We start from the raw sequence: 27,823 nt of genomic DNA on the forward strand, positions 1-27,823 counted from the left end.
TAAGCAAAGCGTCTACCTACATATTACTTGGGTCTTACTGCTATAGATGCCATATAAATTAAAAACGCACACTGCATTAAACCAGGCAGGGTGAAAAGTTTTTCACTGTGGAATTTCCTTTTTTTTTTTTTTTTGGTAGGGTTTTTTCTTTGGTGGGGTAGGACTCGGTATTAGCAGAAAGGGACTAAACTGAGGAAACAAAACCAGAGTCCATGAGCAGGGATAAATAAATTTAAAAAAAAAATAGAAAGAAAAGAAAAAAAGCAAAAGACACCACAATTCCCCGAGGAGTCCCCCGAGCCCTCAGCACGCCGGCAGGGCCGGCAGTCGCCCGTTGGCTACCATGGACAGAGCCCGCCCCGCCGCCCCGACCCGCACCCGGCCGCCGAGGGAGGGCGGCGGGACCGGGACGGGGACCGGGACCGGGTCGGGACTGCCCGGAGCCGCCCCCTCGGTGCGAAGGTCCCGGCTCCGGTCAGAGCAATCCCTACAGGGAAATAGTTCTTCGTGCGAAAGTTTGAGACGCGGCGCCACCCGCTCCGGTGGCGCAGCGCGGCGTCGGGAGCGGGGCGGGCGGTGCTCCCGGCGCTGTGCGGGATTGGTTTGTTGCCCTTTTTTTTTTTTTTATGGCGATTTCTGAATTAGGTCAGACTGCACTCTGTTGATTCAGGGCATCCTTCAGAACACCTGCCTCAGAGCAGTTACGGCGCTATTATTAGGCGAGCACAAAAGCCATGAAGTTCAGTTAACAATAAAATGTTAATAAAAGGGTTTATTGCAGGGTGTGTAAACCTAAAAATTTTAAATTAATCAAGAGAGCCGCTTACAGGCAGCTTCAAAGGTTATTTTGTTAAACATAACACACAATACAAAAGCTTTGTTAAATATATTTTGTTTGGGGCAAACTATTCTTCCTGCAGGTTGACCCTGTAGAAGGGGTAATCATGACCCCTCATGGTTTTGGATTTTAGGCATACTCGATACAGGAATTTCCTATTACCGATTTTGTAGCCTGTTACTTTTGAAGGATGGTTGCCACTAACACCTATTTTTCCAAGAAAATGTGATGCTAAAGGGAAATCTGAAACCGCAATAGAAAAGCTGAAATGGATCTGCTGACACTGCACTTCAAATATTTTTCCAAAAAGCTCCAAAAGTAGAGCTAAAATCTTTAAACATCTCAGCAGGAGGCAGATGCAAACACTGCTATTCAAACTAATTTCATCAAAAATCTGAAACTGAACTCAGAGGTAGAAATTAAAATATATAAAACTGATATACATTGAAAAGACATAAGACTATTTGATGCTGCTTATTAGCAAAATAAAGTGTTTCTTGCTCCAATTTAAGATTTTTCTGAGTGTGTCAATTTACTCTCAAAAAAATTAACAGTGAAATAACCTCACCGAGCCACCAGTGATCTTAAAAACAAATTAACAAAAATGCATCTAATTATCAGAACCAGTTTGCTTCATCTTACCATTAAGATTTGTAGGAAATGCAAACTGAGATTTATATGTAAGTGGGCCACAGTTTTTGGTGGAGCATGGCATTGCTCAGAATTGCCTCTGAAATTTTTCTTTTGGTCAAATAGACACCTCAATTTGATATTTTTCACTTGCTTTTCATAAACTAAAATTTGAGAAATGTAAGAGGATCCATCAAAATTGATGCTTTCATGAAAAAAATGTTCTGAACTTTGATAAACTGCTGGGTCATTATTTGAATAAAAAAAGTAAAGGTCTGCCACAGGAAGACAGCAAGATATTTGTTCCCAATATTTACTGCAGACTTTGAAGAGGCTTATTCAGTCTCACCCGCAGATCCTCTGCCTAGACCCTGATCCTGCACCACCATCTACTTCAGAAATCTGAGGGTCAGATCCCTGCATCATCTCCACCAATATTGCCAAGGCATACATGTATAATAAATACAGATGCAAAAAACACCCACAGGTATCACTTCAGTATTTAAGAGGCTGAATTTTCCTCCCCTGCTAAGTGCCCAACTGCCACAGAAACAACCAAAAACCTCTGAACACTCAGCAGCTTTTGAAACCCAGAAGCGTGGCATTAGATGCTCATCTTTCACGTTTCTTATTTCTATTTTAGGGAATAACTTTTCTTGCTCCCAGTTTTAAGAACACTTGAAATTACAACCACAGAGACTCAATGGTAAGTTTTGGCCCACTGTTTTTAGTCGGGCTAGGATGATGCTCTTCTATTTGCTCTTTGATTGCTTGGAAAATGAAAGGAAACCAAAGATAGGAGTATTCTTTCCAGCTGTCGCTTCCCCCGGGGCTGGGAATACTAGTGGAAAAAACATGAATCACTTTATAAATTCTTTTTTAACCAGGCTTACGTCGAGGTTAGTGCTCTATACACACAGCTCTACAGTTGAATAGCCAACCGCACATGTACAGCCAGGGACCCTCCAGCATTGGAGAGCATCAGGGAGATTGTCCTCTGGGGCTGCCACCACAAGCCCCAGCTGCAGAAGTGCTGCACGTGCAGGCCTAGGGATACCTGCCATAGGAGTGTCACAGCAGCCCCAGGCAGGTGCGTGGCAGTACTAGGAACTTCCTAGCACACTGCCAGTCCCTCACAGCTGCTTAAATCACACTGAACCATGCCACAGCCCCTGGAGCAGCCCAAACCTGCAGGCCGAGGTTGTGAAATCACCACTTAAAATACAGCACAGAGTCTTCACACCCCCAAATCCTAAAGGAGCCAGGCTGAGAAATAGGTTTGCTACAACGATGCCTGTTAGCCTTTGCAGGATTAGGTAATGAAACCAAATAAAAAGGCCTTTCCTCAAAACACACATCACCCCTGCAGCCTTCACTTTGAGCACTGCTCACTACAGTTCCCCTGGGGGGTGTCAGGGATGAAGTCAATATTCACAGGCAACAGCAGCATCCAAGTGAAGTGATCTCATTACTTGCTAACCCCAAAGTTGCAGCAAGTAATCCTTCTGAGCTCTCACTATCTTTCTCAACAGGCAAACCCTGGGAATCTGATGGCAATTCAGAGCCTTTCTACCCCAGTTTCCACCCTCACAGCACCAGACTCCAGTTTTTCAAGCCTTCTTAAACAAAAAGCTTTCAGGATATTCTGCAATGCGGAGAGGAAGTCACCAAACTGCAAGGCAGGGAAGAGGGTTATTTGGATGCTTTAGTAACCAAGTAATAGAAGTATAATTAGTTTCATCCAGAAGTCTTTCCATAACCAGAAAAGATACACATAAAAGTTTGCTATGAGAGTATTTTTGCAAGGCTTTCTGGTAAGTGGTGCAACATAACAGTGCAAGTCTGGCTGTATTTATCACAGCTTCACAATGAACATTGCAGCACTGGCAATTCCAGAAAAATAACAGATATTCTTCCTACCTGAGAGGTGATCCAGGCTGGTGAGTGCTGCATGTTCTGCACACCAGACTGTGTGCCTTACCTTCTCACATGCTCTGGAAAACTACCTCAGGCCCATACTCTCACCCAGAGCAGAGAGGAAGCTCCAACAGGAGCAATTTATGCAGCCTGGTTTGGGTTGCCTCACCTCCAGGTGCTCCTCATCAAACTTGATGAGGGAACAACCTATGCATCAAGGGAAGGATTTTACTCACAGAAGCCTGCATCCAGTTGCCTTACATCCCAAGGTGTTGCTCAGCTTCACCCTGCAACAGAAAACTCCACCTTTCCCTCCTTCTCAGCCCACCCTAAATAACAAGCTACAGCTGGGGCAAGGCATCTGCTCTGCATCCTGCTTCCCTGGGTGTTGGGAAGGGATGACCCTACCAAGAGGCACAGCAAACCATCTCTCTGCTAGTGAAAAGCCAGCCCCAGGCTGAATATCCTTTGCTTCAAATGAAGTCTTGTAACTGGAAATGCTTTTGCAGTGACTCAAAGCTGCCCAGACAGATGGTGGAGTCCTAACCCACCTGGACACATTCCTGTGCAACCTGCTCTAGGTGAAGCTGCTCTGGCAGGGGGGTTGGACTAGATGATCTCCAGAGGTCCCTTCCAACCCCTACCATTCTGTGATTCTGTGACTATCCAAAAGTGCGTGGTATGAGAAGAAGGGGGCACACAGCATGGCTTTGGCCCTGGGCTCCTGCTGTCCACAGCAAGTCACTTAACTTTGCTGGGCCTCAGGCCCTTCTCCATAGACAGGATAATACCTCCCCAGGACACTGAGGAGCAGGTTAAGGACTGAGAACTATATAAACTTTAGTCAAGTTCTCAACTGTGCTATTTCTGTAGGGTTTAGTACATGGTTATCCTACAGATCATCACAGCTTGCTCAGAGCCAGCATTTTGTGGGAGCTTCATATAACACTGGCCCTTAGTTCAGAATTAGTACTTGCGTGGGGAAAAATAAAATAATAATAATAATAAAATAAAAAAGGAGAGTATGTGCGTAAATACAAAACAAGTACTAAAGTGATACTTTTGCCCACCTCAACTGAAATCCAAAGAAAACCAGTGGTACAGAAGTATTTAGTGCACTTTCCATTGCTTTTTAAAAAATGGACTACAAGAGAGCCCAGTGCCTGCTCTGACAGGGATCCCTGCTTCCCCCCTGCTCCCAGCTTTGCACTAACCCTGCAGACAGCCTAATCCCCCACCAGTGGAAACCAGCGGCAAGCCTTCTCCCAGCCTCCCTCCTGGCAGTAACTCTTCCTGCAAAACACTTAAGCAAATTTGCCCAAGATTTGCTAACTAGGACTTCCTGTGTTAAAAAAAAAAACAACAACAAAACCCCCCAAAAACACAAAAAAAACCCCAACAACAAAAAAACCTACCCATACACCCTTTTTAAAAGGGGACTTTAGAGGAAAGATGTTGCAGAAGACATTATCGTACACCGCTCTTTCAGGAGCTCGGGTGGTGGATTTAATAAATTAAATAAATAAAAAAGCCAGACCCCTCGCACTGCTCACAGGGAGAAAGGGGGGGAGTGAGGACGGGACCCGGTGCCGGGGGAGCGGCGGGAGGCCGGGGCGTAGCTACTGGTGGCGGATGCCACCCCGGAGCCGGAGGCGAGCAGGATCCCTCCTCGGGCACGATAAAAATATTGACTGTAGATAAGCGAGGTGCAGGTGGGGACTGAGGGCACGGAAGCGGCTCCTGCCCGGGTCCCCGAGGCTTGCTTTTGGGTTTTTATGGGAAGCAGGTGACTCCACTAAACGGTTTCAGGCTCATTTTCAAAGTGTCCCGTGAACCAGAAAACTTTACACCTGGGAGGGGGGCACGGAGTAGCCGGGCGTTTCGTCAGTGCATCCCTCTGCAGAGTCCTGCAGGAAGGAAGCAGAAAAAAAAAAATAAATAAAAGCTCCTAAACTTGCGGAGTCGAACTTTTCCCCCTTGCCCAGTAGGGCCGGAGCTCCGACAGCTCCGCTGGGTCGTTGTCGGGATCGGCCTCAACCCCCGGTTCACCGGCCCCGGGCGGGGGATAGGGACCGGCCACCTCCCCCCCACCGCCCCCCCCCCCCACGCATCGGCAGCGGCGACCGGGTCCTGCCCTGCCCGGGCGCCCCCCACGCCTGCCGGGGGTCCCGCAAGCCGAGGAGCCATGTGCCCCCCGCACCTGGCGGGCAGAGGCTCGGTTACTCTTAAAAAGAGGATTTCGTAGCCCAGTTTTGCACCACAGACCGTGCGTGATGTGCTGCTCCCTGCCCGCCCTACGCATCTCTCCCTTGTGCCTCTGGATAAAACTGTGCTGCTAAGCGTTGGGTGGGAAGAAAAAAAAACCCAAACCAAACATAAAACGTAAAAATATTAATGGGTGTTTGGAGATTAAATGATACGCGCTGACCCGGTGGGATCGAGGGAATTGCTTGTCCCAAACAGGTCTTTTAAATACCAATCCGACAAGTCGAAGAGGGGTTTGCCGTGCGGGTGGGCTGGGTGTCCCGTTTCAGCGAGTCACGAACCATTAAAGAGTCACTTTTACCGGTTTGCGGTGAGGCGACGAGGCATTAAAACCTGCTCGCTCGGGAGGAAAACCCGCGGAGGCAGCGCTTGGGGAAAGGGTTAACCCGCTGCCCGCCCTGCCTATGAAATGATGCTAAATTACCCGGCGCGTTCTCCCGGGGAAGAAATTAGACTTCAAAAGAGTTGGACCCCTCCTGAATATCTATCAAGCAGATGGGCTGATGCGCTGTCTCGCTGATGTGCAGTTGATTAACCGCCCCATAAAAGTGCAGCAGCCCCGCTCGCCCGCGGCGGGTGCGCGCCGCCGCCCGCCGCTCTCCCGGGCACCCCGGCGGCGGCAGCGCGCACCTCCGGGGCTGCTGCCTCGGTGTAGAGCCAGGGAGCGGGGAAGAAGGGGTGTCAGCCGCAAGGGACAGGGAAAGAGAAAGAAGAAGGGAGCAGAGGGGAAGTAACGAGAGGGAAGAGCCGGGGCAAGGAAGGGGGGGAAAAAAAGAGAAAACGGGGAAACAAATTGGGGTGAAATGCAAAAAGAAATCTCTTCATTAGCGGAGGGGATTTGCTCTCCCACTCCTGAATCTCGCTTTCCCTGGCAGCGCTACAGACAGCCCATCCCCGCCTCGGCACAAGCTCCCGTCACCAAGTCCCGGCTACCCGCCGTGCTGGGGACATCCGCACACCCCGAGCATCCTCGGTTAAACCGAGCTGGAGGCGAAAGGCTGCGGGGAGCGGCGGAGGAGCTGCGCTCTCCCCGCTGCCGGTTCAGGACGGGACCGGGACCGCCGCTCCGCCGCGGGGAAGCGCCCGGCGGCGGCAGCGGGCTGTGGGGACCGGGGCGGTGTCGCACCCATCCCTTGCAGCAGCTCGTTAAACACTGACTTCTCCCTCCTCCCGGTCCTGTGCGGGGAGGGAGAAAAGCACACGCCAGAAAGCCACCCATTGTAGCGTTTAAATGCCTCGCCGCTCAAACCGCCTTTGACACGCCTTGGCTGGGCTCCCAAAGGCATCCTTGTGCCATTCGATAGCGCTTCAGAAGAGGCCTCTCTGTCTTCCCCGCTCCGGGGCAGCCTGGAAATGGCCAAAGCCGAAGGAGGCAGGGCATTCGCCCCACATGAGCAGCGGAGCCGCGCTCTCACCGAACTCCCCGCAGGAGGACTTCGGGAGAGTCACCCCGAAGTTAAACGAGGCGATGGCGGCAGGGCAGCATGTGGCTTCCCGGGGCCAGACCCCAGCTCCGTGAGGGCTGCCGGCTGCGCGCCCCGGCCCCGCCGGACACCCGGCCCCGGGCGAAGCCCCTTACGGCGTCGCAAAGGCTTGTCCGGGGCAGGACAACGTGCCCCTTTTGTCCCCGGGGTGCGCCGGCGGCTCCTCGCCCCAGCCTGAGCGCTGCGGGGCTGCCCGCGGAGGGTCCCCGCCTCACCCCCGCACAACCCGCTCCCCTCGCCCCTTTCCCCGCGTTTTTCTCCCTCGGGCTGACACGTCCCGGGCAGATGCGACTGCGGGTGGCCTGACCCACGGACGGCTCCTGCCAGGTGCCGGGGGCGGTGCCCGGGGATGGCAGTGTCGTGGGCGGGCGGCGGAGCCCGAGCCGGGGGGTGCCCCACGCGGGGACGGGGCTGCGGGGCGGAGAGGTGCTGGGGGGCTTCCCCCTGCTCCCGCACGGTGTGAAACGAGGCGGGGTGACTGCCTGCCTCCATCCCCGCCGCAGCGGCTCGGACCCCCGTGAGCGTGTGCACGCGTGCGAGTGAGTGCATCCCCGCGTGTGCACGCCCGTGCGTGCCGGCCCCCGCGCGGGCTCGCCCGTCCCTCTGTGGGCGCCTGCCTTTCCGCGCCGTCGGAGCAGCTACGCTGCGTATCCTTTTCTCCTCCTTTGTCTCCCTTTCTTTGGCTTTGACTCTTTCAGGTGCCCCGGCGGTGCCCTCGCGTGTTGCTGGTTGCTGGGAGGTGGCGTGGCTGCCACTGCGCTGCTGTTGTGCGAGGGGAGGGAGGGAGGGAGGGAGGGAAGGGGGGCTTGAATGCTGGCTGTTGTGCTCGGCTGGGGATAAGGGGGGCCGCCGAGGAGGAGGAGGAGGCCGATGATGATGATCATGGAGGGGAGGGGGTGACGATGGAGCTCACCGCGGGCGCGCAGCTCCCTGGGGAGCCGCCTGAAAGGCCGCTGCGCTCACCAGCTGACAACGCGTGCTCCGCTCCAGACACGGCGCACCGCGGCCGGGAGCAGGGCCAGACCCCCTCCCCCGCCCCCTAGCCCCCCTGTCCCCCCCCATTGTCCGCCCCATCGCATTGTCCGCCCCGGTCTAATTAAGAAACACTGGCCCCACGGCCAGCTCCCCCCTCTCCGTGGTCCCTGCGCTTTTCTGGTCTCCCCTCGCCGGGTTTAACCCTTTCCCCCCGCTCCTTCCTTCCCTTCCCCCTTCCCCGAGGCCAGAGGTTGAGCAAACAGCAGCCGGGGAGCTCCAAGGCAGCGATGCGCTCCGGCCGCCGCGCTGCAAACTCGACCCCCCCCACCCCACCTTCGCCCGGCCACCGCCACTGCCTGCCGCCCGCTCTCCGGCCGCCCGAAATCCCCGCGCCGAAACGGGCGGGCAGAGCCCCGCACCGGAGCCCGCGGATGCGTATGCGGTTTATCCGTCGACCCGGGTTCCAAAGGCAACGGAGCCGCCGTGCGCCCCGCACAAAAGCGACAACCCCCCACCCCCGGTTGTTTTTGCACACCCCGGAGGATATTTAGCGTTCAGCCAAAATTTAACGCTCGAATAGTGCGCTTCTGACTCGCCCTTTTCAAATAAAAGCCCGTTTAAGATGATAAAACCCCACGACGCAGCAAACGAGGCGAAACTGCTTCCAGGGGCTGGTGCGCGTCCCCGCTCTTGTTAAAAAAAAATAAAAAAATTTGCGCTAGTCTATACAAAACAAACACTGTCGCAAGCTCAATAAAGCGATTTATCCATCTTCATTACTTAAAGAAATGTTGTCTCTTTGTTTGTTTGGGAGATATTAAGCATGCTTAGCTTGCAACACATAGTTGATTCCTTTGCTAGTATCTTGGATACTTGGATCTGACTTTGGAAGGTAGGAGCTAATTGCTAATAATGGAGAGAAAGGAACCAGCCAGCATAGCGGGAGTGGCCTGGCATATGGGGAATGAGCAGTCTGAAATACTCAATATTCAAGTTTCCAAAATATTAATGAGATTATAGCAACCTGCAGCTATACGTTACAGCTTGTTAACGGAGTGTAAGGGGGGGGGGGGGGGGCTGCCAAGCGGTTGTTATGCAAACTCTATAGCTGAACCTTAAAATGGAAATGCGGCTGGGTATCTCTTTCAAAGAAGTGTTAAAAAAAAAAAAAAAAGAAGAAGAAGTAAAAGCCCCTCAGACGGCGAGTGCTGCGCTGTAGCTGCGAGCACCAACTGCGCCTTGCGGTGCGCTCATCTGTCGGGGGATGGAAGGGACCCCCGCCCCAGGGAGCGGGGAGGATTTTGATCCGCGCTTTTCAACCCCTTCGCCCGTCCGCAGCCGCGGAGGCAGCGCCTGGGGACGGCGGGGCAGAGGGAGGGTGCCCGCACCCCCGCAACCCCACGGCCGCCCCGCCGGCACCCCCGGAACCCTCTCTGCAAATAAACAAAAAAAATAAAAAAACCCAAATAAACAAAACACCACCACCACCCCCCAAAATTGGTGATATTTTGCTCCGCAGCATCGCTCCCGTGCTGGGAGCCCACGCGTGTTCCCCAAGGAGCGAGACCGGCTCCCAGAGGCCAGAAATAAACGCCGTCAGCCAAAGGTGACCCATCCCGCAAAAAAAGAAAGGCTTATTTTAGGAAGGGAAATGACCCTACCGATGAACTTTTCACCCTGCGGGACCGTACCCCCCCCTCCCCCCCCGGCAGGTACGGGGCGGCTGCCGCGGGTGTTCGCGGCGGGCAGGGCAGGGCGGCAGCCCGGGCTTACCGGGGGGGCAGATGCCCTGTTTCTGCCGAGAAAGCGACACTCTCAGGGGCCGCGCTCCCGCGGGGGCCGCTCGCTCCCGGCCGCGCCTGGAGAGCTGATCGCCACTCGGACCCCCCCGGGAGTCACCTGCTGAACCCAGCAGGACGCCGGCACCGGCACCGCTCCGGTTTAGCCCCGTGTCTGGTGTCACGGGCAGGCCGGGCAAAGCATCAGGCCCCCCCGCCCCGGGGTTTAACCCGAGCCCTGGGGCCACATCCTGCTCCGCCGGCGAAACGCCGCGCTCCTCGCTTGTCCCCAAACCCCCGCCGGTTTTCTCCGCCCGCTCCCAGCCCTTTCCACTTACATCTTCCCCCCCCCGAGACAGACGAGGCTCCGTGGGGGGGCCCGCTCCTGTCCCCGACCGGGAGGGTGCGTGTGTGTGGAGGGGGGAGAAGGGGACGATGTGACTCGAGCGGCGGCGCAGGAACCGGCGGCTACCGAGCAGCGAGGAGTCCCGCACCCTGCACTTGTTGCATTGCCAAGACTCAGGGACGGCGATGGGGCCCGATCCCGGCGGCGCAGGCGGCGGGGATAGCCCCACTCCACGCGGGGCATGGACACCCCCTACCCCGCACCCCAACCCCGGCCCCGGGCTCCGCGCCGTCCCGTCCCTCTGCAGGGACCCCCATATCGCCGCCGGGGGCTGCCCCGCTCACCCTCCGCCGACGGGCTTTGGCACCAGCCCGGCTCGGGGCGGGCGAGGGGAAAAGCTAAACCCGACCGCGCTTTCAGGCTGGTTTTGGTTCTTTTTTTCCCACGTTTATTTGATCTCAAAAAATTATTTAAAATTAAAATACATAAAACAATGGCAGCTGGCTTTGCTAAAATTAAAATAAACGATTCTCGTCGTAGAAAAGTTTGTGTAGTTTGTTTTTTTTTTTTTTAAAAAGAGAAGCAGAAATAGTAGCAAACACTCCATAATAAATACGTTTCCTATTGCCACAAAAGCAAAATAAAACGGACATAAAAGTTTGACACAACAAAACTGTTTTCGTTTTTAAGAAAGCGTTAGGATTAAGTGGCTTAATTAAATATTGGTCTCCAATTGGCAGTTAGTTAGTAGCTTTCCTCTTGAAACCGCATCTCCAGCCGCTGATAAAGTGCTTGCGCCAAGTTTCCCCCCCAAAAGACGCCGACATGGTGCGCTAAGGGAAATACACCTTTTCTCCGCTATTTACAGGACAAGACGGTGCGCTATTTAAATTTTTGTGTGTCTGCGTGTGTGTGTTTCCACAGCAATACGACCCGGGGTAGGACGGGTGTCCTGGAAGACGCGGATGTCAGCGCGGGTGCGTGTCCCGGTGGGGAGGGCACCGGAGGCCCCCCCCCTCGCCCGCCGGGCACCGGCATCGGCGACAGAGGGGCCGGATTTTGTCCTCCTTGTGCATCATCTGCGAACCGGGCTCCGCGCTGCAAGATGGGGTGTTGGCAGGAGGGAACGACAACGACTTCTAGGCAAAAGAAACTTTAAAAGTGGTAACTAAAAGTTAAAAAAAAAAAAAACCAACAAAAAAAACCCAACCACAACCAACCCTGACGGATAGGGCGGGTACAGTCACTCGCTAACAGCCCTTCCCCCGGACGAGCGGAGGAGCTGCCCGGGAGTGCGAGGAGAGGGGGGCTGATTTCAGAGCGACGGCGGGGAGCCCATGCCGTTGGGGGCGGCGGCACCGCGGCCGGCTGCTCTCCCCGCGGCGGAGTCCGTGCTCCGAGGGGCGGCCGCGGCCCCGCTGGGGGGGTTGCTGGGGTCGGCGCCCCCGCCCTAGCTGGCCTCGTCCGAGTCGCTGTAGTGGGAGCGGGGCGAGAACTCCCCGTCGCTCCTGTGGGATCGGGGCGACGTTTTGCTCCTCTCCTGCGGCGGCGGCCCGGGCTGCGGCATGAGGAGGGCGGGGGAAGGGGCTCTCTGTCCCATCAGGGCGCCCTCCGCAAAGGAGGGGAAGTGCAGCGGGTCGAGCGGCACCGAGTAACCCCCCGCGGCCGGCGGCGGCGGGGGGAAGCGAGTCCTGCCGTGCCCGGGGGGGGAGGCCCTCGGCGGCCCCGGCGGCGGCGCCGGCGGCCCCGGCGGCGGCCCGGCCCCGGCGGCGCAGGGGGGCTCGAAGGGAGCCCCGCGGTGGTCGGCCTTGCCGGGGCCGTCGGGGGTGGCGGCGGGGCTGTGGAGCAGCTCGGCCAAGGCGCTGATGTAGATCTGCGCCATCTGCAGCGTCTCGTACTTGGAGAGCTTCTTGTCGTTGTTGAAGGAGGGGATGACGTTCCGCAGCTGGTCGAAGGCGTGGTTCAGCCCGTGCATCCGCCGCCGCTCCCGCGCGTTGGCCGCCAGCCGCCGCTGCTTCTGCACGCCGCTCACCTGCGACCGCAGCCCGCCGCCCCCGGCACCACCGCCCCGCGGCCGCCCGCCGCCCGCCGACGCACCCCGCGCCCCGCTCCCTCCGCCGCCCTCCGCCGCCGCCTCCTCCTCCTCGGCGGGCAGCAGGTAGCGCGGAGAGGCGGCGGGCAGGCGGCCGGCGCAGCACACCCCGAGCCAGCCCGCTCCGAATCCGCACCCGCCGCCGGACTCCGCGCCCGCCGCCGGCTCCCGCGCGCCCTCCGCCCAGACGCCGCGCGGCAGGCTCATGGCTCTGGCGGCGGGCGCCGCGCGCCCATAGAGGGGAAGCGGGGGGGGCCAAGGGCAGGGCGCGGGCCGGCTCGCGGCGCGCCCGCCCGCCTCGCGCGTGGCGGCCCGACGTCTCCGGTGTCGGCCGGGCGCCGCGCGCCCCTTTAAGGAGCGGCACGCGCCGGGGTCCCCCCCCCGCGTCCCCGCTGCCCCCCCTCCCCCTCCCTCCCTTCCCCTCCCTCGCGCCCCACCCCTCCCGCCGCCCGCCCTCCACTCGCGCCGGTCGCGTGTCGGCGCGGCCAATGGCGCGCGCGCGCGGGGGCCCGGCGCGTGCGGAAAGCCAATGGCGCGCGGGGCGCGGCCCGCCCGGCGCGCGGCGCTGGGGAGCGGAGGTTGGGGATGGCGCGGGGGGGGGGAAGCCGGCGGCACGCGCGGTCCCGCCCCGCCCGGGGAGGCGCGCGCCTGGCGGCCGCCCCGCGCACGGCGGTGCGGTGCGGGGGGGTGTGTGTGTGGTGTCGGTAAGCGCCCTGACAGCGCGGCGCCCCGCACCGACCGGCACCCGGCCCTCCCCGCCCTGACACCGCTTGGGCACGCTCCGTCCCGCCCGCCCGGGGAAACGTCCCCGGGCGAACCCCGCCGGGCGAACCCCGCCGGCTCCGGTAAACGCCCGCCTCGGCGGCCACGGCACCCTGCCTCCCCGCGGCCGTCGGTCCCGCCGGCCCTCTCTCCGGTCGGGAGCGCTGCCGGGCCCGGCAGGCGGCCGTGAGTGCGGCGCTGGGCGTCCTGGCGGGGATTTGGATGCGGAGCTGCCGAGTGGGTGCCGGTGGCCGCAGCGCGTTACCCTGGCACAGGCGGGCAGCCCCGCGCTGGGAGCCGGTAGGTGCGGAACGGCGGCGCCCGCATCCGCGCCGGCCCGTGTCCGTCGCACCCGGGGCTGCCGCGTTGTTCGGCGGGGTCCCGGTCCCCCGCGAGGCGGTGCTTTTGTGGGGCCGACAATGGCTCCCCAAAGGTGGTGGCGGGGGAGGTAACTCTGCTCCCGAGCGGCCTCCTCTCCCCGCCCGCCGCTGCTGCCCGCCCCGGGAGGAGAAGCGGAGGTTTACCCGTGTGAATAGGCGTGTTGAGAACAAAGTGATGGGCACAGTATGAGGTAGATATGTTTTTTCAGACGTGAATAACTCGCCAGCCAAGGAGGGAGCGAGGGAGCGCAGCAGCTCAAAGCCATGCGGCGGTGACATAAAATGAGCAACCTTATTAGTTTATTAGGCGCCTGGGGCCCACCTTCCACAAACAACTGGAGGGTTTCGAGCAAACGGGATGCTGATGGTTTGCTTTTTTGAAAAGAAACGGTGGCAAGACTTGGCTGTTCTTTTCTGCTTCCAATTCTCTTTCAAAGGCAAAGCTGCTGGATTGTTTTTCCTCACTAAACAAATCGTCAATATCCGATCAAAATGAAAACAAGTACTTGGTAAGAAAGATGAAAAGGAGCAGAAGTTTATGCCTTGTTTCTGTATGTTAGCCGTGAAGTTGGCAGGCCGTCTATTTGTACCCAGCAGCAACTTTTATAGGCTCCTATCATATTACCGCACACACATAGATGCTATCATTAAAAAAAAAAATAAAAAAATCCTCTCTCCACCGTGCTGAATGGCACCATTTGCCAGCTGAATACCCAACCCTCCCGCTTTTCTCCCTGTCCCCAGGCACCGCCTGTTCCCTCACTGGCTGATGGTATGAGCCTGCCCTGCAAGGAGCCCTGCCATACTCTTTTCCCCAGGGTTAAGCCTGTGCGTCCGCGTTCCGAGCACCGCAGCTGCGAGCTGCTCTGTGGCAAGGACCATGGGCCAAAGCTGGGAGGTGAGCGGGGGCTTTGCCAAGCGGGAGCCACTGGCACGCGTTGCCAGGAGCTGAGCAGGCTCCCGAGCACAGGGAGAGCCATGGCAGTGCGGTGCTGAAGCCTGCAACACCTTTGCTCCCCGCCGGTGGGCCACGGGGCTTCCCTATTGTTCCCTGACAGCAGGCCCAATCCTCCAGCCCATGGGCCACCTGCTTCACAAGGCCACCAGCCCAAGCCCCCAGGGAGCTGCATTCCATCAGCATCCCACGTGGATGCAGGGTGACTGGTGCCCAGGAGGGGCTCTGGGTACCCCACGCTCCCAGCAGGTGCTGGGGGGCTTCCCCTAGCAGGACTGCAGTGAAGTTACGGAGCGTGGGGAGGCCAGCGTGACACCCTGCCACGCTCCGCGGACCCTCAGCCCGGCTGAGAAACACTACCGGCAGTTTATTTTTCAAGCGTGTGTTTTGTGAGTGTGCGTTTTGAAACCGGAGGCATTTGAGACTCGCTCGATAGTTTGCCTTTGAAAGGGCACGTGCAAAAAGCCATTTTCCCCACCAATACCACCGCTCAGAGGAGGAAAAAATATATTTCATTGAAAGCCATTGCCTTGCGTATGCCCATATCTGCTGTGCGTGCACAAGCACTCAGAGTCAAAGTCAAAGGCAGAGGGTGGCTTATGTCAGCGCTGGGTTTAGCTCTGCTCTCCCAGAATAAGATAAATGTAAGTGATGAAGAACTCCTGGGGCTGGCTGAACTCATTTTGTATTCAACACTGCCCGGCCCTTTTCTCTTCCCTTTCTCCCTCTCTTTGTATGTTCAAGCCTACTTGAGTTTCTTTTTTTCTTTTGTAGAAGTTGGTTCTTTTGAAGCGGTTCGAGGCACGCCCTGCCGCAAAGGGAACTTCACGGGAGTCGGAAACACAGGCACACCGGTCTGAAACACTTACTGTACAATAGCAGGAATGTAGGAAGCCTTGAAAATGAATCTGCCCTCCCTAAGAAAGTGTCAAAGCTTTCAGAGGAAAACAAACTGAACTTATCCCCGTATCTTTATGCAGATTTCCCCGCGCTCCTCCATCCCCCCACAGTCTGGTTAAGGGACGCGAGGCAGCAACTCGGGGTCAGGCACATATTAGTGTTACAGAAAACTGGGTTACAAAAGAGAGGGGGAAAGAACAGACTTACAAAAAGCCTCCTCTGTCATTACAGCTGGAGACATTTTCAAAGCACACGGGTTAGCCCTCAGCTTAATTGTACTCAATAGTCTAATTGCTCATTCAATCCCATTTCAAGATCAGCTGTCTGCTCTGCAGGCATCACCACCCGTTAGGAAGTATTTTATTCCTTCTCTTCCCTTGCCCCGCTTTCTCCACACGTTCTCTCGTTTCCTCCCTTCCTTTTGAAAGGCAGGGGGAGACGCTCTCTGTGCGTCCCCTGGCGTGTGATCTGGTCTTCAGGCAGTTAAACGCACGAGTGGATAGAGACGAAGTTGTGTCACTTACCGAGGTCAGGTAATCCCTGCTGAATCCCACCCCCAACCTGCCCAGGCCTCCAGCAAGGGGAGGGAAGGGGGATTCCTGCCCACCTGGTGACCGACCTGCACCCCGGAGTGGCAAACCCCACCCCGAAGCTACTATGGTGAGCTACAACAAACATATGAAGACGATGCACAGTTTTGATAATTTTCAGTCTCATCTACTGTATCATCAGAATAATCACCCAAAAAAAGTGTTCATATTCAGATTATTCAGAGCAAGTGAGCTTAAAGCAGAGGAGGGTCCAGCAGCAAGTCTTTCTGAGACTCCTCCTGTGATCAGTGCCTGATGCTTTACTGTCAAATGTGTTTTAAATACACATTAGAAGTGACAACTGCAAGGAACACAAAAGCCCAAATAAGGGCTGGGACATCACTAAGGACTCCAACGTTTTGGGAAACCTTTCCACTCATGAATGAATCATCAGGACCATGTTGCTACTGAAGCAGACGTGCCCTCATTTCTGCAGATTGTTACAATTACCTGATGTCATTCACTTCAACTCTTTGAGGTTCTATAAAACTAATTCCTGTTTCCTGGTGACAATTATCCCTGTAAAGATCTAGTGCAGTTCTGTGCTCTGGGCCTAACCCTGCAGACACTTTTTGTTGTGTACAGTTAATTCTAGCGCAAGTACTCCCACTGCCTCCAAGAGAAATGCAAAGCATGGCTATAACAATACTTCCCTACCTCCTGGGGTCATTGTAAGGCATAATGAATTCAGCTTTGTAATAAATTTGGAAATCTTATCTATAGAATTTATACCTAGATATACATTGCCCCTTTATTTAAAAGGCTGTAACTGTTACTGAGAATTTAATTTATTTTAAAATAAATAATTTTATTTTAGAAATATTTTAAAAATAAAAAGCCTCATAGTCAAGGAAGCATCACTGATTATAACAATTTTCCTTTGGTCACTTTGTTTTAAACGCTTTTTTGTTTTTACAAGGAGTTCCCACTAAAATTGCTAAACGCCTTCAGTCCCACCAAAGTCTTTGAGAGTTGAGGCACTTCTCAGCTGTGGGACGCTTTAAAAACAGGCCTCCAGGAAAAAATCCCAAACCAAACCATTGAAAACCACCACACAGGGGTTTGCAGGGCTGTTGCTGTGGTCTCATAAATACTGCCATCGCCCCCGATGACCAGAAGACCCGGTTTGGAAGGTAGCAAGCAGTACCCTCCTGTCCGAAGCTCGGTCAATCTGGGCGCAGAGGCATGCATTTGCTTGGTTACTGCTTCCAACAGTAACTGTAACCCGGAGAGCTGGCAATAGCTCAGACAGGCAGCTTCTGGATTAGGATCTGCATTACCAAGTATATCCCAGGGCTAAGCCCTTGGAAGAAGAAGAGTTAAGGACTTCAAAATAATTATACCGCGCACAGCACTGGAAGCTTTTCCTTGCAGTGTAAGACTGCTTTAACACAATGGAAATGAGTATCAGACCCAAGGGATCTGTTTGTGTCCGAGGCTTTATACCTTCCCCATCCTTGATCTCCTCATCTCTTTCACAGATGTTATTCCAGGTGTAGTTTGTTCACCCTTTGCAGCAGGAACAATTCTGCTGGGCCTGTGCATGCTCACAGGCACCACCCAATGGTCCATCATTTTAGTCACTCTTGAAATCAGCAACAACAGAACACTAATAACTGTCTCCTGCTTAAGATGTTGCATGTTAGTGCTTTAAAAGCAAGTGTTTCTAGCATGCATGCTTTCATTAGACTGTTAATACATTTTACTGATATAAATCACTTAACCAAGAAAAGGACAAGTGCCACCAAGAGTTTTACAGCATAAGAACAACATTTCATCTGCTTTAAGGTTGGAGAATTAACATCCATCCATCCACTCATCCAACCAGAGAGACAATACATTCCCTTCAAATCACATCCGGTCACCTCTACTTTCTCTCAATGGCTCTTGCACAAGAGCCTGAGGAAGGTAAGTCCTCCAGATTTCTAGACATGTAGAATTGCTGGTACTAGATTTTTTTTTTTTTTTTAACTGATCACCACAGCATTCTCCCTTTCACTGTCACTTCAGCTACTGCACAGAGCATAGTTACAAAGGTTTGCTCTGGGGAAAGATTCTAATCATAGGCTTGAAGTATAAACTAAAAATTTAGCTTGCAGACTCTCTGTGGCACAGTAGTAACATATTTCAGTGGACAAGTGGGAAAAAACAACAGTCGACATGTAAGCATGAGGAAAAAATGAAAAATCTGACATCTTAAACAGTCTGCATTGCCTCTCAACAACAGCGTTACTAGAGCAGTAACCTGGGAGCCTGGGGGGGGAGTTGCTTCAATCGTACTGGGCCTTCGATACAGTGTTCTCACATCCATCACCCACAAAGCTCTCGGCAATTAGGCGGCTGTGTGCCCGAAGGAGGTTTCTTAGTAGTGGAAATGCCAGCCTGGAATTTGAACCTTTGCAGGTCACCCGAGGAGAGGAGGTCTCTAAAATGCAAAGAGTAAATATTTACAACGCCAGAAGCCAAAATAATGCAGAGAACAGGGTTCCCTCTAAGGGGAGAAAAGCAAGTGAATGGACCCAACCGGCGCTGATCAGCACCTCACATCAATCCCCCAGAGCAAAGAGTATTTCCCCATGAAAGAAACACTTGTCAGCCAAGAAAATACTACCTTGTCATCCATGGTAAATCCTCCAGTTTAATCCTTGACAGCAAAGAGCACAGGGGCTTCTAGGAACAATCAATTTCCAACACAACACAGCACCAACACAACTTTCAGGAACTACCCCTGTGAAAGGCTGTGAAAACAAACCCCTCTGAAGACATCTTCATCTGCTCTACTACCTTGTAAATTAGGATGTCTTAAGAATTTTTAAATACTTGTTAACAATGTAGAATAATAATTTTTTTTTTTTTGCATGGTGTTAAGACACACATACATCCCCCAGCACAGAAAGATTTTAAACAAATCCTGTGTATGACCAAAAATTAAACATTTTAAGAGGCCTAAGCTTTAGGGGCATCTCAAAATGCTGAGCCATGCAGAAGACTCTGTCTAGTCTATGGGACAAGAGACAGCTTCATCGGAACACCATTTGCAGTGCCTGCAATGTGTGTCCTCGTTGGTTGTGTTCAGAGATGGTGATGCTCAGCTGCACTCCTGTAGCTCTTGGGAAGCGATTCTCCTCTGGCTTGCAAAATCCTGCCTGTGGCAAGATCTGTACCTCTGGCATACCCTTAAGCAGCAGATGTGATGATAGCTCCAGAGCTGGAGGGAGACTTGCTATAGTTTGTAAGGATTTCTATTTTCCAGGCAAGCAGCATGTTTTGAACCCCGTAGAAGTTTTAGGAATTCTCACAGAGTGAAGCCTAATGTTCATCTGCAGAGTGTGCAAAAACTATGTTGAAGCAGAAGGTGAGGCCAGACACAGCTGATGGCGTGCTGAGGCCAGGTGTTTGAGAGCTTTCATCAGGAACCCCCAGTTTTCACTCCGTGGGTGTATAGCTCTCACCGTCCATGTGATATCCCCTGTGTGGGTCACACAAGTGGTCAGTGTGAGAACCCCAGCGTCTCGGCTTTGGAGGGAGGGGTGGCAGGAGTAACCTCCATCCCATCCTCCTCATTTGTGAGCACAAAATCCCACCTCTTGCTTCAGCTGTTGCATCCGTGCCACTAGAACTGATTTTGCTGCAGTCCTGTGTCCATTTGCATCCCAGTGAGAGCACAAGGAGACAACATCTTGCCGGGAAGGCGGCCCACAAGCAAGGTCCAGTAAGAGCTGCTTTGCTAAACAAAAGCCGGGTGCCTCCACGGGTCCCCTGTGCCCTGCCACTGCCTGCTGAGATGGGCATGGGGGCATTTCTCTCCCACCTCTCCCAGAGAGATGGGTCTCCTCAGCTCAGGGCACCCGCTTTGATGGTGCCGCTGCTTGGTGGCTACCATTTGCAACTCGGGCTCGCAGAGCCCGGGCCACGCACCCAAAGAAGCCCCCCAATGCCTCACCCTCGTGAGATGGCAGCAAAGCCCACTGACTCGCCCCCCCCGGCCTCCCTCCCGAGCCCCTCGGGTGGGGTGTGCGCCCCGGGGCTGCCCCTCTGCCAGCAACAGGTTGAATATTGTAGGTGTGGGCGATTAAAGTGTCGCCGGCACAATGGCGGTCTGTGTCCCATTCGCCACGCCCGGGCTCCTCTTTGCAAAGCGCACACAAGAGGTGACACGCCGCTGGCCCCCGCCATTATCCCGGCGGCATAGCGGCGCGGACGGCCCCGTCTCCCGGGAAATGGGGCTCCCCCGGCCGCCGCGGGACCACCGCGGCCGGGCACGGCTCCGCGCTGCCCGCCCCAACGGCTGCTTCTCCCTCCTCAACGGCCCTCCCCAAAGGCTGCCCCCTTCAACGGCTACACCCCCAACGGCCGCCCCCCCTCAACGCCTCCCCGCTGTGGGAAGGGGCGGAGGGGGGGAAGCGGCGAGCGCCTGCCGGGGCTGGTAAGCCGAAAAGGCGACGGCAGCGCCTCCGAAGCACTTGGCGGGGAGAAGGTGGCCCCGGTCCGCCCCTGCCGCCGAGGCCCCGACAAACCACAGCGGGCCCCGAGCGCCGCCGCCGTCGTGCGGGAGCCGGAGGCGGTGCCGCAGCGCCACCAGCCGGGCAGAGCCGGGCACGGCCGCCGGTCCCTGCCGCAAAAATCCTCCCTCGTGCCTTCACCGCTGCTTTCCCCGCCTTCCCCCCCGCTCAGTTGAGGGTGGCAGCTGGAGCGTCCCAGCTCCGTCTGCACGGGGCGCACAGCTCACTGCTATAAGGCCTTTAACGGCAGCAGGGAGCCAGGTGAAGCCACCCATGGGTAAATGGAACGGCTAGCCGAGGCAGATGACGGGCACGAAATAGCCAGATAACGGTAAATTCAAGCCAGGTGAAGAGATAAGGACACATTTAGGCCCATCAGCCTGTTTGTCATTAACAGAAGCGCTGAACCAAGCAAATTTGTTTGGGAATTAATCAGATTAAAGCCAAAACTCTCCATAAGGGAAAAAGTCCAGCTAGGTGTTGTACACAGGACACAGCCTGCTGGGTTCAGGGGCTTCCCACTCAGGCAGCAGAGTAACCAGCGCTAACAGTGTTGTTTTGGTTTGTTTTGTGTTTTAATTCCCCATCTTTTCCGCCCTTTTTGGCCATGCTTTTGGAGGTGACCACCATTCACTCAGGAAGATGAAGTGTGGGGCGATGAATGGAGATGTGTATGCAAAAGCACCACACCTGCTAGTTCCTCACATGGCTTCAACCTATGAAATAGAAATTCGTGTCTGTACTGCAGGTTAACTTCTACTTGTTCTCCACGTTAACTTCAGCAGATGACTATATACCACGGATAATAACCCCCTGGCTCTAAGTTTTAGAAGGAAAGCTGCTTGTATGTGTCAATATTTATGGAATAAGTATTTAGAAATATTTATGGAAATAAGTTTTCCCTTTTCAAACAACTCATATAACAGACCTAATATACATATGAATAGGTCTACGTTTGTCAGATGCCACTGCAAGCCTTTAAAACTGCAGATCGCAGTGATATTTATTGAAGACAATAAATATGCCTTTCAAAAGTCAGATTTCCAGGTGTATCAGCTCTACTTCTACCTATCTTTCCTCTTGATGTAGGAGAAACAAAGCTCCCTGTGGCCTGTATCAGCTATACCTTCCATATTGTATAGATAGTCTCACAGGATTTTTTTTTTAATTGTACAAAGTGTTTTAGGGAATTCTGTTTTGTTGGGGGGGGGAGGGCGTGGAGAAGAAAACTTCGTCTGCAGTCTCCTAAACCTGCCCAGATATAAAACTGATCCAAGCACCAGCAGACATTATTCAGAACAGTATAAAAGTTAGAGCAAGACAAACCATTCCAGTGTTGCCTGAGCACTATTTCAGAAAGCAACATGCTTTTCTGTTACACTACATCAATTTCTTGCTGTGTTTGCTGTCATGCCGCAGAGACTATTCTTTAAAAATGTGTCAGATAGTAGGAGTAGCTAGTAACCACATTATTAGCTTTGTTCACAGTATTTGCTTTCTTTCTCCCGTTCCCCCGTGTGTAAGCAAAAGAATTAATTAGTAACAACATGGGTCAGCTGTGATTACTCTTACTGTGGTCCACAGTGAATATTCATACACAGGGAATATTCAAAACCAAACAAGACCTCCCCACTGTGTGTGTGAAGAAGCATGTCCCTGGCCAGTGGGAGAGAAAGCCAGGCTTACCAGCGGTGGCAGGGCTACAATGCACTCACAGAGCTGCCCACTCCCCCTTTCTCTTTTTTCCTGGCACTTGACGGGGACAGGAGCTAGACTGGCAGGGTGAGGCAAATATAACACAAACAACACGTGAGAAGTGTTTTGTTGTGTGTTTTTTTTTTTTTTCCCCCAACTGTGCTTTTTAAATTTCTAGCAGTCATAATAACATTTACTGCTTTCACTCCAGGCTCCCAGGCGAAACGCTTGCTACAGCATCTTCTGGCTGCTTCTGCCTGTGCCAAGTGGGAAAAGAGGGTCCCTGAGTAAGGGGAGTAAGTAGCACCTCTGAGCCTTTCTTTGAGTGGTGACAGAAGTTAGACTCAGGTGGGGAAATTTCCTATATGTAGATACGATCTTCCCATTAATAAAGCTGGTTCCCGGGGGTGTTTGCAGACAGGGCTTTGATGCAGTTGATGATAAATCCTGCACATAGTCATGGAGCTAACAGGAAAGCCTGGGTAGTTAGAAGGGGCTGCTGAGAAGGGAGGGGCTGCTTCCCACCTCCCTGGCTTGCTACTTTTTTTTCCTGTGATGTCCCATCTACAGTAATCTGCCATGGGATACTGTGCCCCATGTAGCAATGATGCTGCCACAGCCCTGCAGGGGAGGGGAAAAGGCAGGCAAAGCTCGACTGTCCTGGTAGGCAACCAGGTGTGAACGCCCAAATTAGGGCTGGGGGGCATCTTTGCCCTGAAATAAACACTCCTTGCTCTCCGTAGCCTTCCCTGATTCTGGTGCTGGGGGTCAAATGAGGAGCGGGGAGGGCAAGCAAGTAGCTGAAAGAGAACTGGGGGGGAAGCCCAGCTGAAGAACATTTACCTGGTGGGCTGTCCTCTGCGTTACACCTGGGCAGAGGCTGTGCCTGAGCTGCCAGTTTCTCTGCCCTGTGAGGCCAAGTGATGATGCTGCCACCCCAGCTGCAGGACAAGCCAGGATAGCAATTTAGGGAACCACCTGCAGCTGTGTGGTTACTTGAGGAGCTCAACAGCTGTCTCAAGCAGACATGCATGTGAACTCATCTGCTTTTTATTAATTAATGGGTTTGCCTTAAACTCCTTATTTTTATTTGGGGGTGTGAGCGTCAGTTTTATAATGAAAGACAGCTGGATTTGCAAATAAAACCGTTGATAATTTGTGTTTTGGCACTCCACAGCAGTTCCTTATCCCACATTTTGTTGGCGTATTACCTGCTTGGAACAAGGAATGGGACATAAGCATTTCTTTTCTCCTTTTTTTTTTAGACGGTGGAAAAAATTATCCTGCGTTGAAAGAAAGGTTGTCCTTACTAGTGCTGGCAGGAATAATTAGCTACAGGAGCACTGAGCTGTCATGTCATGGTGGAGGTGTGTCCTGTGCTTGCTGAGCTGCAGGTTCTTTCTTTTTCCACTGGTATGGCAAGCATCAATCCCACGTATTTGTCCCAGGGCTCACACAGTTGCTGTGCCTGCTCACGTATACCTGGCTTTGGGCAGTGTGACCGGCACCTCTGGGGAAAGCTTCCTGTTATGGGGTGCTCCCCTGGCGTACAAAGGCCTCCTGCCCCCATATGTGTCACCCTCCAGCTGCTGGTGGGCTCACACGCTTCTGATGGGAACTAGGGAGAACGATGTGACCTCTGTATCTGCCTCTGTACCCCTGCTTACGAGCCTCAGGTCTGTCCATAGCAGCTCCCGCTGTTCTTAGGGGGCCAAAACTGCTCTGAAACCACTGCTGGGGCAGAAGGAGCAGTGGTGAAACCGTGTCTCTGGCCTGTGACTGGGGCAGCCATTGTCCCTTTTCCCACTGCCAATCCACCTGGGTGGTGCGACCCTCTCCTTGGCTCCCTGCCTTCCTCCCGCTCGCTCCAGTAGCCTCAGCTAAAAGTCCTGCTCTGAGCATTTGGGGAGGAAAGATTTATTTTTCCCCTTACAGCAGTGAACTGGTTCTGAGACGCTGAATTCTTGCTTCTGCCTCACGTTTCCTGTGTGACCTGGAGCACGGTAGTTAATGACTTGACAGTTCAGTTTTCCGGCTGTAATATTTTCTTTCCTTCTGACGAATATTATAGAAATAAATTCTGTAGTACACGCAAAGCGTCACACCACTGTGATGAATGGGATGGGGGGGCAGATTTTGTAAGTCTTGACAGCTAGTAAATTTATTTTTATAACTATACCTCTTGAAAGGTAATTTTTTTTCATGAAATTCACGGCTCCTGCAGCTTTGGGGCATTGGTACCATTTTTTTGGTTAGGAATTCATTAGGCCGTGAATCCTTTTGCCTGCACTGACCTTCCTTTGGAGGCTTCTATTTCTGACCTCACAAACATGAGGTGAGACGCGACAAGCTGATAGGTTGCCATGATGAGTTTGTGGTTGCCCACTGGTCTTGATGTGTGTGGATGTGTGTGTTCATGCCCCGGTGTTTATCAAAAACTTTGTCTACGACTCATACTTAGGAGCAGATACTTGATTTTGAGATTTATTTCAAAACAGCTGCGCAGAGTGAAAAGGAAAGATGGGTAGCTGGACTAAGAAAAACAGGTAAAGCAGGGCTGTGTTGGTACGATGCCTTCTTTGTTTTGGAAATTCTATTTTATTTCATTAGCTACACCAACAAGTGTGCACACAGGACGCTGTTTTACTTTTTATGTCATCACCTTTGTGTAGACTTGAGAAATTAAACTTATCTGGGGTATTAACCTCTGGTATGCTGTACTGACCCAGCTACAGTGAGTGTTCAAGCACAGAATGGCAGTATTATATTCTCATGGCTTTGTAGCATCCTACATGGCTGTGGAAGAGAGAGAAAAAGATACTTCTAAAAAATCTGATTTATTTAGGGAAACGACAGTAGCACTTTGTTTTGTGAAGACAGGAGGGAAACCCAGGAGACTTTGGCTCTGGTCATGCTGCGGCTGAGTCAGTGACAGCTATAATCATTCATTGATTGACACAGCAGGACTATGTTTTATCTCCAGGTATTTCACCATTGGTCAATAGAAACATCTCACTAAGTGATTCTTTAAAATCTGATAAATATGTTTTCTTCCACTGCTCGCTTTTTGTTTGTAGCTGGTACATCAAAACGGTTGTATGACTGGAATCACCATGCAAACAACTCATCTTTATATACAGGTGGCTTGTATTTCTAGTGGAGCTACTGCAGCAGACACACTTGACAGTCTTCAACGCTATTACTTCACTGGCTTTTTGTTTAAAGAAAAGGAGGAGAAGTGTCACCCCCCTTCAATGCAGCCTGTTATAGCGAGTACACAGGTAGCTCACGAGGTGTGTCTGTGAGCATAAGCGACAACGCCTATGTTAAAGTGAATGACTTATGATGTCAGCAGGATGGCACTTTCCAAGAGGTCATGACTACATTACAGATCAGGAATAGCCTAAAACTAGGACACTGATCAGGCAAGCATCTTTGTGGCTAAGGGAAACCTTACTATACACACACTAATGTGCTTGTAGGGTCTGTGCCTCAGTTTGCCATAGCTCTGCCTCAGTGAAAATACGTAGAGCTTGTCTCTCGGCTGATTTTTATGAAATAATAAAAGTAGCCAGATTATAAAAGCTTCTAGCATCTTGTTGCTAGGCATTTAGTGCTCACTGATATATGAGCCTATTGCGTTAGTGCATAGGTACCTTTAAATTTTAACCTCAAGTCACTTTCAATAATCTAACATTCTTTAGATATTTCTCTTATCTGGATTAATGTTTGTGGGTTTTTTTTTTTAATATAGAAATGAATTGAGGACTCCTTCCAATGTATTTTTGAAACTTCAAAAGAAATCCCCTGAATGCCTGCTAAGATTTACAGAAAATTGTAGGAGGTCAAAAATAGTATTCAATGAAATAAATATACGGAATGTAAAAAGCCAGTAGACAAAATGTGGATGCTGCAAGTTAAATCACTGTTGTTCTTGCGGTGCACCCTGCATGGCTTACTAATGACTAGGCCATTAAGTTGAACATGTTATTGAAACTTAAGGATTGAGAAGGTGATGATGAAATATGGGCTAAATTCTCTCACACTAAAACTTTTGTCAAATCTAAAGGCAGTGTATGTCCGGTACCACAGCAACCTAACTTCTGTGCAAATAAATATGGCAGAATGTGATTCTATAAAAATAACGACCACGTTCCAAGAAAATTCCTAGATTATACTAAAAAGGATGGAGGTGGGATTCAGTATTTCTACAAATGATGTCCCTTCACTGTCAGTGCCAATGAACTCTCAAATCATTCTCCAAAATGCTGTCTGTATATGTTTTCTGAAACCTGAGCCCGACATTGATAAACATAGTGAACCTTGGAGATTTCCATGGATGCTCTACACTGAGCTGACTCAGGGCAGCCTGGCAAGCTCATCCCATCTCCGTGGGCTAAATCCCCTTCAGTAACGGTGTGGCAAAAACGTTCATGAGCGGATGCCTTGTCGCAGACCAAAAATCCCACAGCACTCAGCAACTGAACAGGAGGAAACGCAAGTTTAGAAAACAATTTTATTAGACAAATTATTTAGACAAATTATACACAGAAAGCTCTGCCACTTGTAACTGAGGCCTCCAAAAAGTGTTTTGTATATCTGTATAATAGGCAACACATCAAAATAGGCCTATTTTAAATATCGTACATGGTTAACAGGTTTTTTTAATAGCTAAAATCACTGCAACATCTGGTATGTCCCTACATAGCTTGTTGGAAAGAAATTGTCTTTTTTTTTTATTGTTTTACTCAGAAGTGTGGATGAGTTCATGAATGTTACAAGGAGGAAGCAAGTTGTGCATGCTTTTAGACACTTGCTCCCCTGGAAACAAAATGGCCTTTTGCACGATAAGAATTTGTTCTGCCTTACACAGTAGACAATATTTGAAGATTTAGTACAAAAAACAGTGACAGTACAAGATGCTCCCCCAGAACAGAATTAGCATCAAAATAGAATAGATCTGAAGAATATACCTTTTAATTTATCCTAAAGCAAATCACATAGGCTGATTCCTATTAATCCTAGCCAAAGAATGAGTTAGGTTAAAATAAGTGTATGGTTGCATTAAAAACAAAACCAAACCAAAAAACTCACAGAATAAACTGCTTGCTTTCTACTTAACCGCATTTTTAGTTTTAAGGATTACAAATTGAAAGCTCTTCCTACATTTCTAACAGGTAACAGTGTTACTTTAAAAAGCTGGTGCCAAAGTGGGCACTGGTTTTGCTCTCACTGCTGTTCTTTCTCTTGTTCTATACAGTTGGCACTAATGTAAAAAATACATAGCTCCTCTAAATCTAACTTAACATATAAAGGGTTAAAATGAGCGCCTGTTCATTTTTTTTTCCTTAGAACAACAAATGATTATAATTAAGGCCACATCCGTATTTCTCGAGGGCTTTTTTTTCCTCTCCTAACACCATTATTGTATTGATCAACTGTCCTGATTTGGAAAATCATTTATTGACCTTTGATCTATGTTTAAACTTCTCTAGAGCTATATTAGTTGTTCATGAACGTGGTATACCTAAGAGAGAGTTCCATTTGTCTAATTAATTAAAAGTAAAATTATCAAGGTTAGCCTTATAGAATGCTCAATAGCCAATGCAAAACCTAACCAAAGGAGTTACATCTAGGTACAAACGTTAAATTGCCCCGGATGTTCTAATAAAAAAGTATAAAATATGCTCTGTTGGCAAACAATGCAAGTCAGA

General features: G+C 52.1%; 1 protein-coding gene across 1 annotated transcript; it reads right to left on the reverse strand.

Moving 5' to 3' along the window:
- Positions 1-11,127: 11,127 nt before the first annotated feature.
- Positions 11,128-12,532, reverse strand: ATOH1 (atonal bHLH transcription factor 1). Its single transcript, XM_074589092.1, has one exon. It carries the CDS (start codon positions 12,530-12,532, stop codon positions 11,684-11,686), a length of 849 nt encoding a protein of 282 aa, XP_074445193.1. The 3' UTR covers positions 11,128-11,683.
- Positions 12,533-27,823: the final 15,291 nt, after the last annotated feature.

The sequence above is a fragment of the Larus michahellis genome, chromosome 5 (genome assembly GCF_964199755.1).
Source record: "Larus michahellis chromosome 5, bLarMic1.1, whole genome shotgun sequence".
Taxonomy (NCBI): domain Eukaryota; kingdom Metazoa; phylum Chordata; class Aves; order Charadriiformes; family Laridae; genus Larus; species Larus michahellis.

Coding starts and splice junctions, on each gene's coding strand:
- ATOH1 (XM_074589092.1), bottom strand. CDS start 12,532: ATGAGCCTGCCGCGCGGCGTCTGGGCGGAGGGCGCGCGGGAGCCGGCG.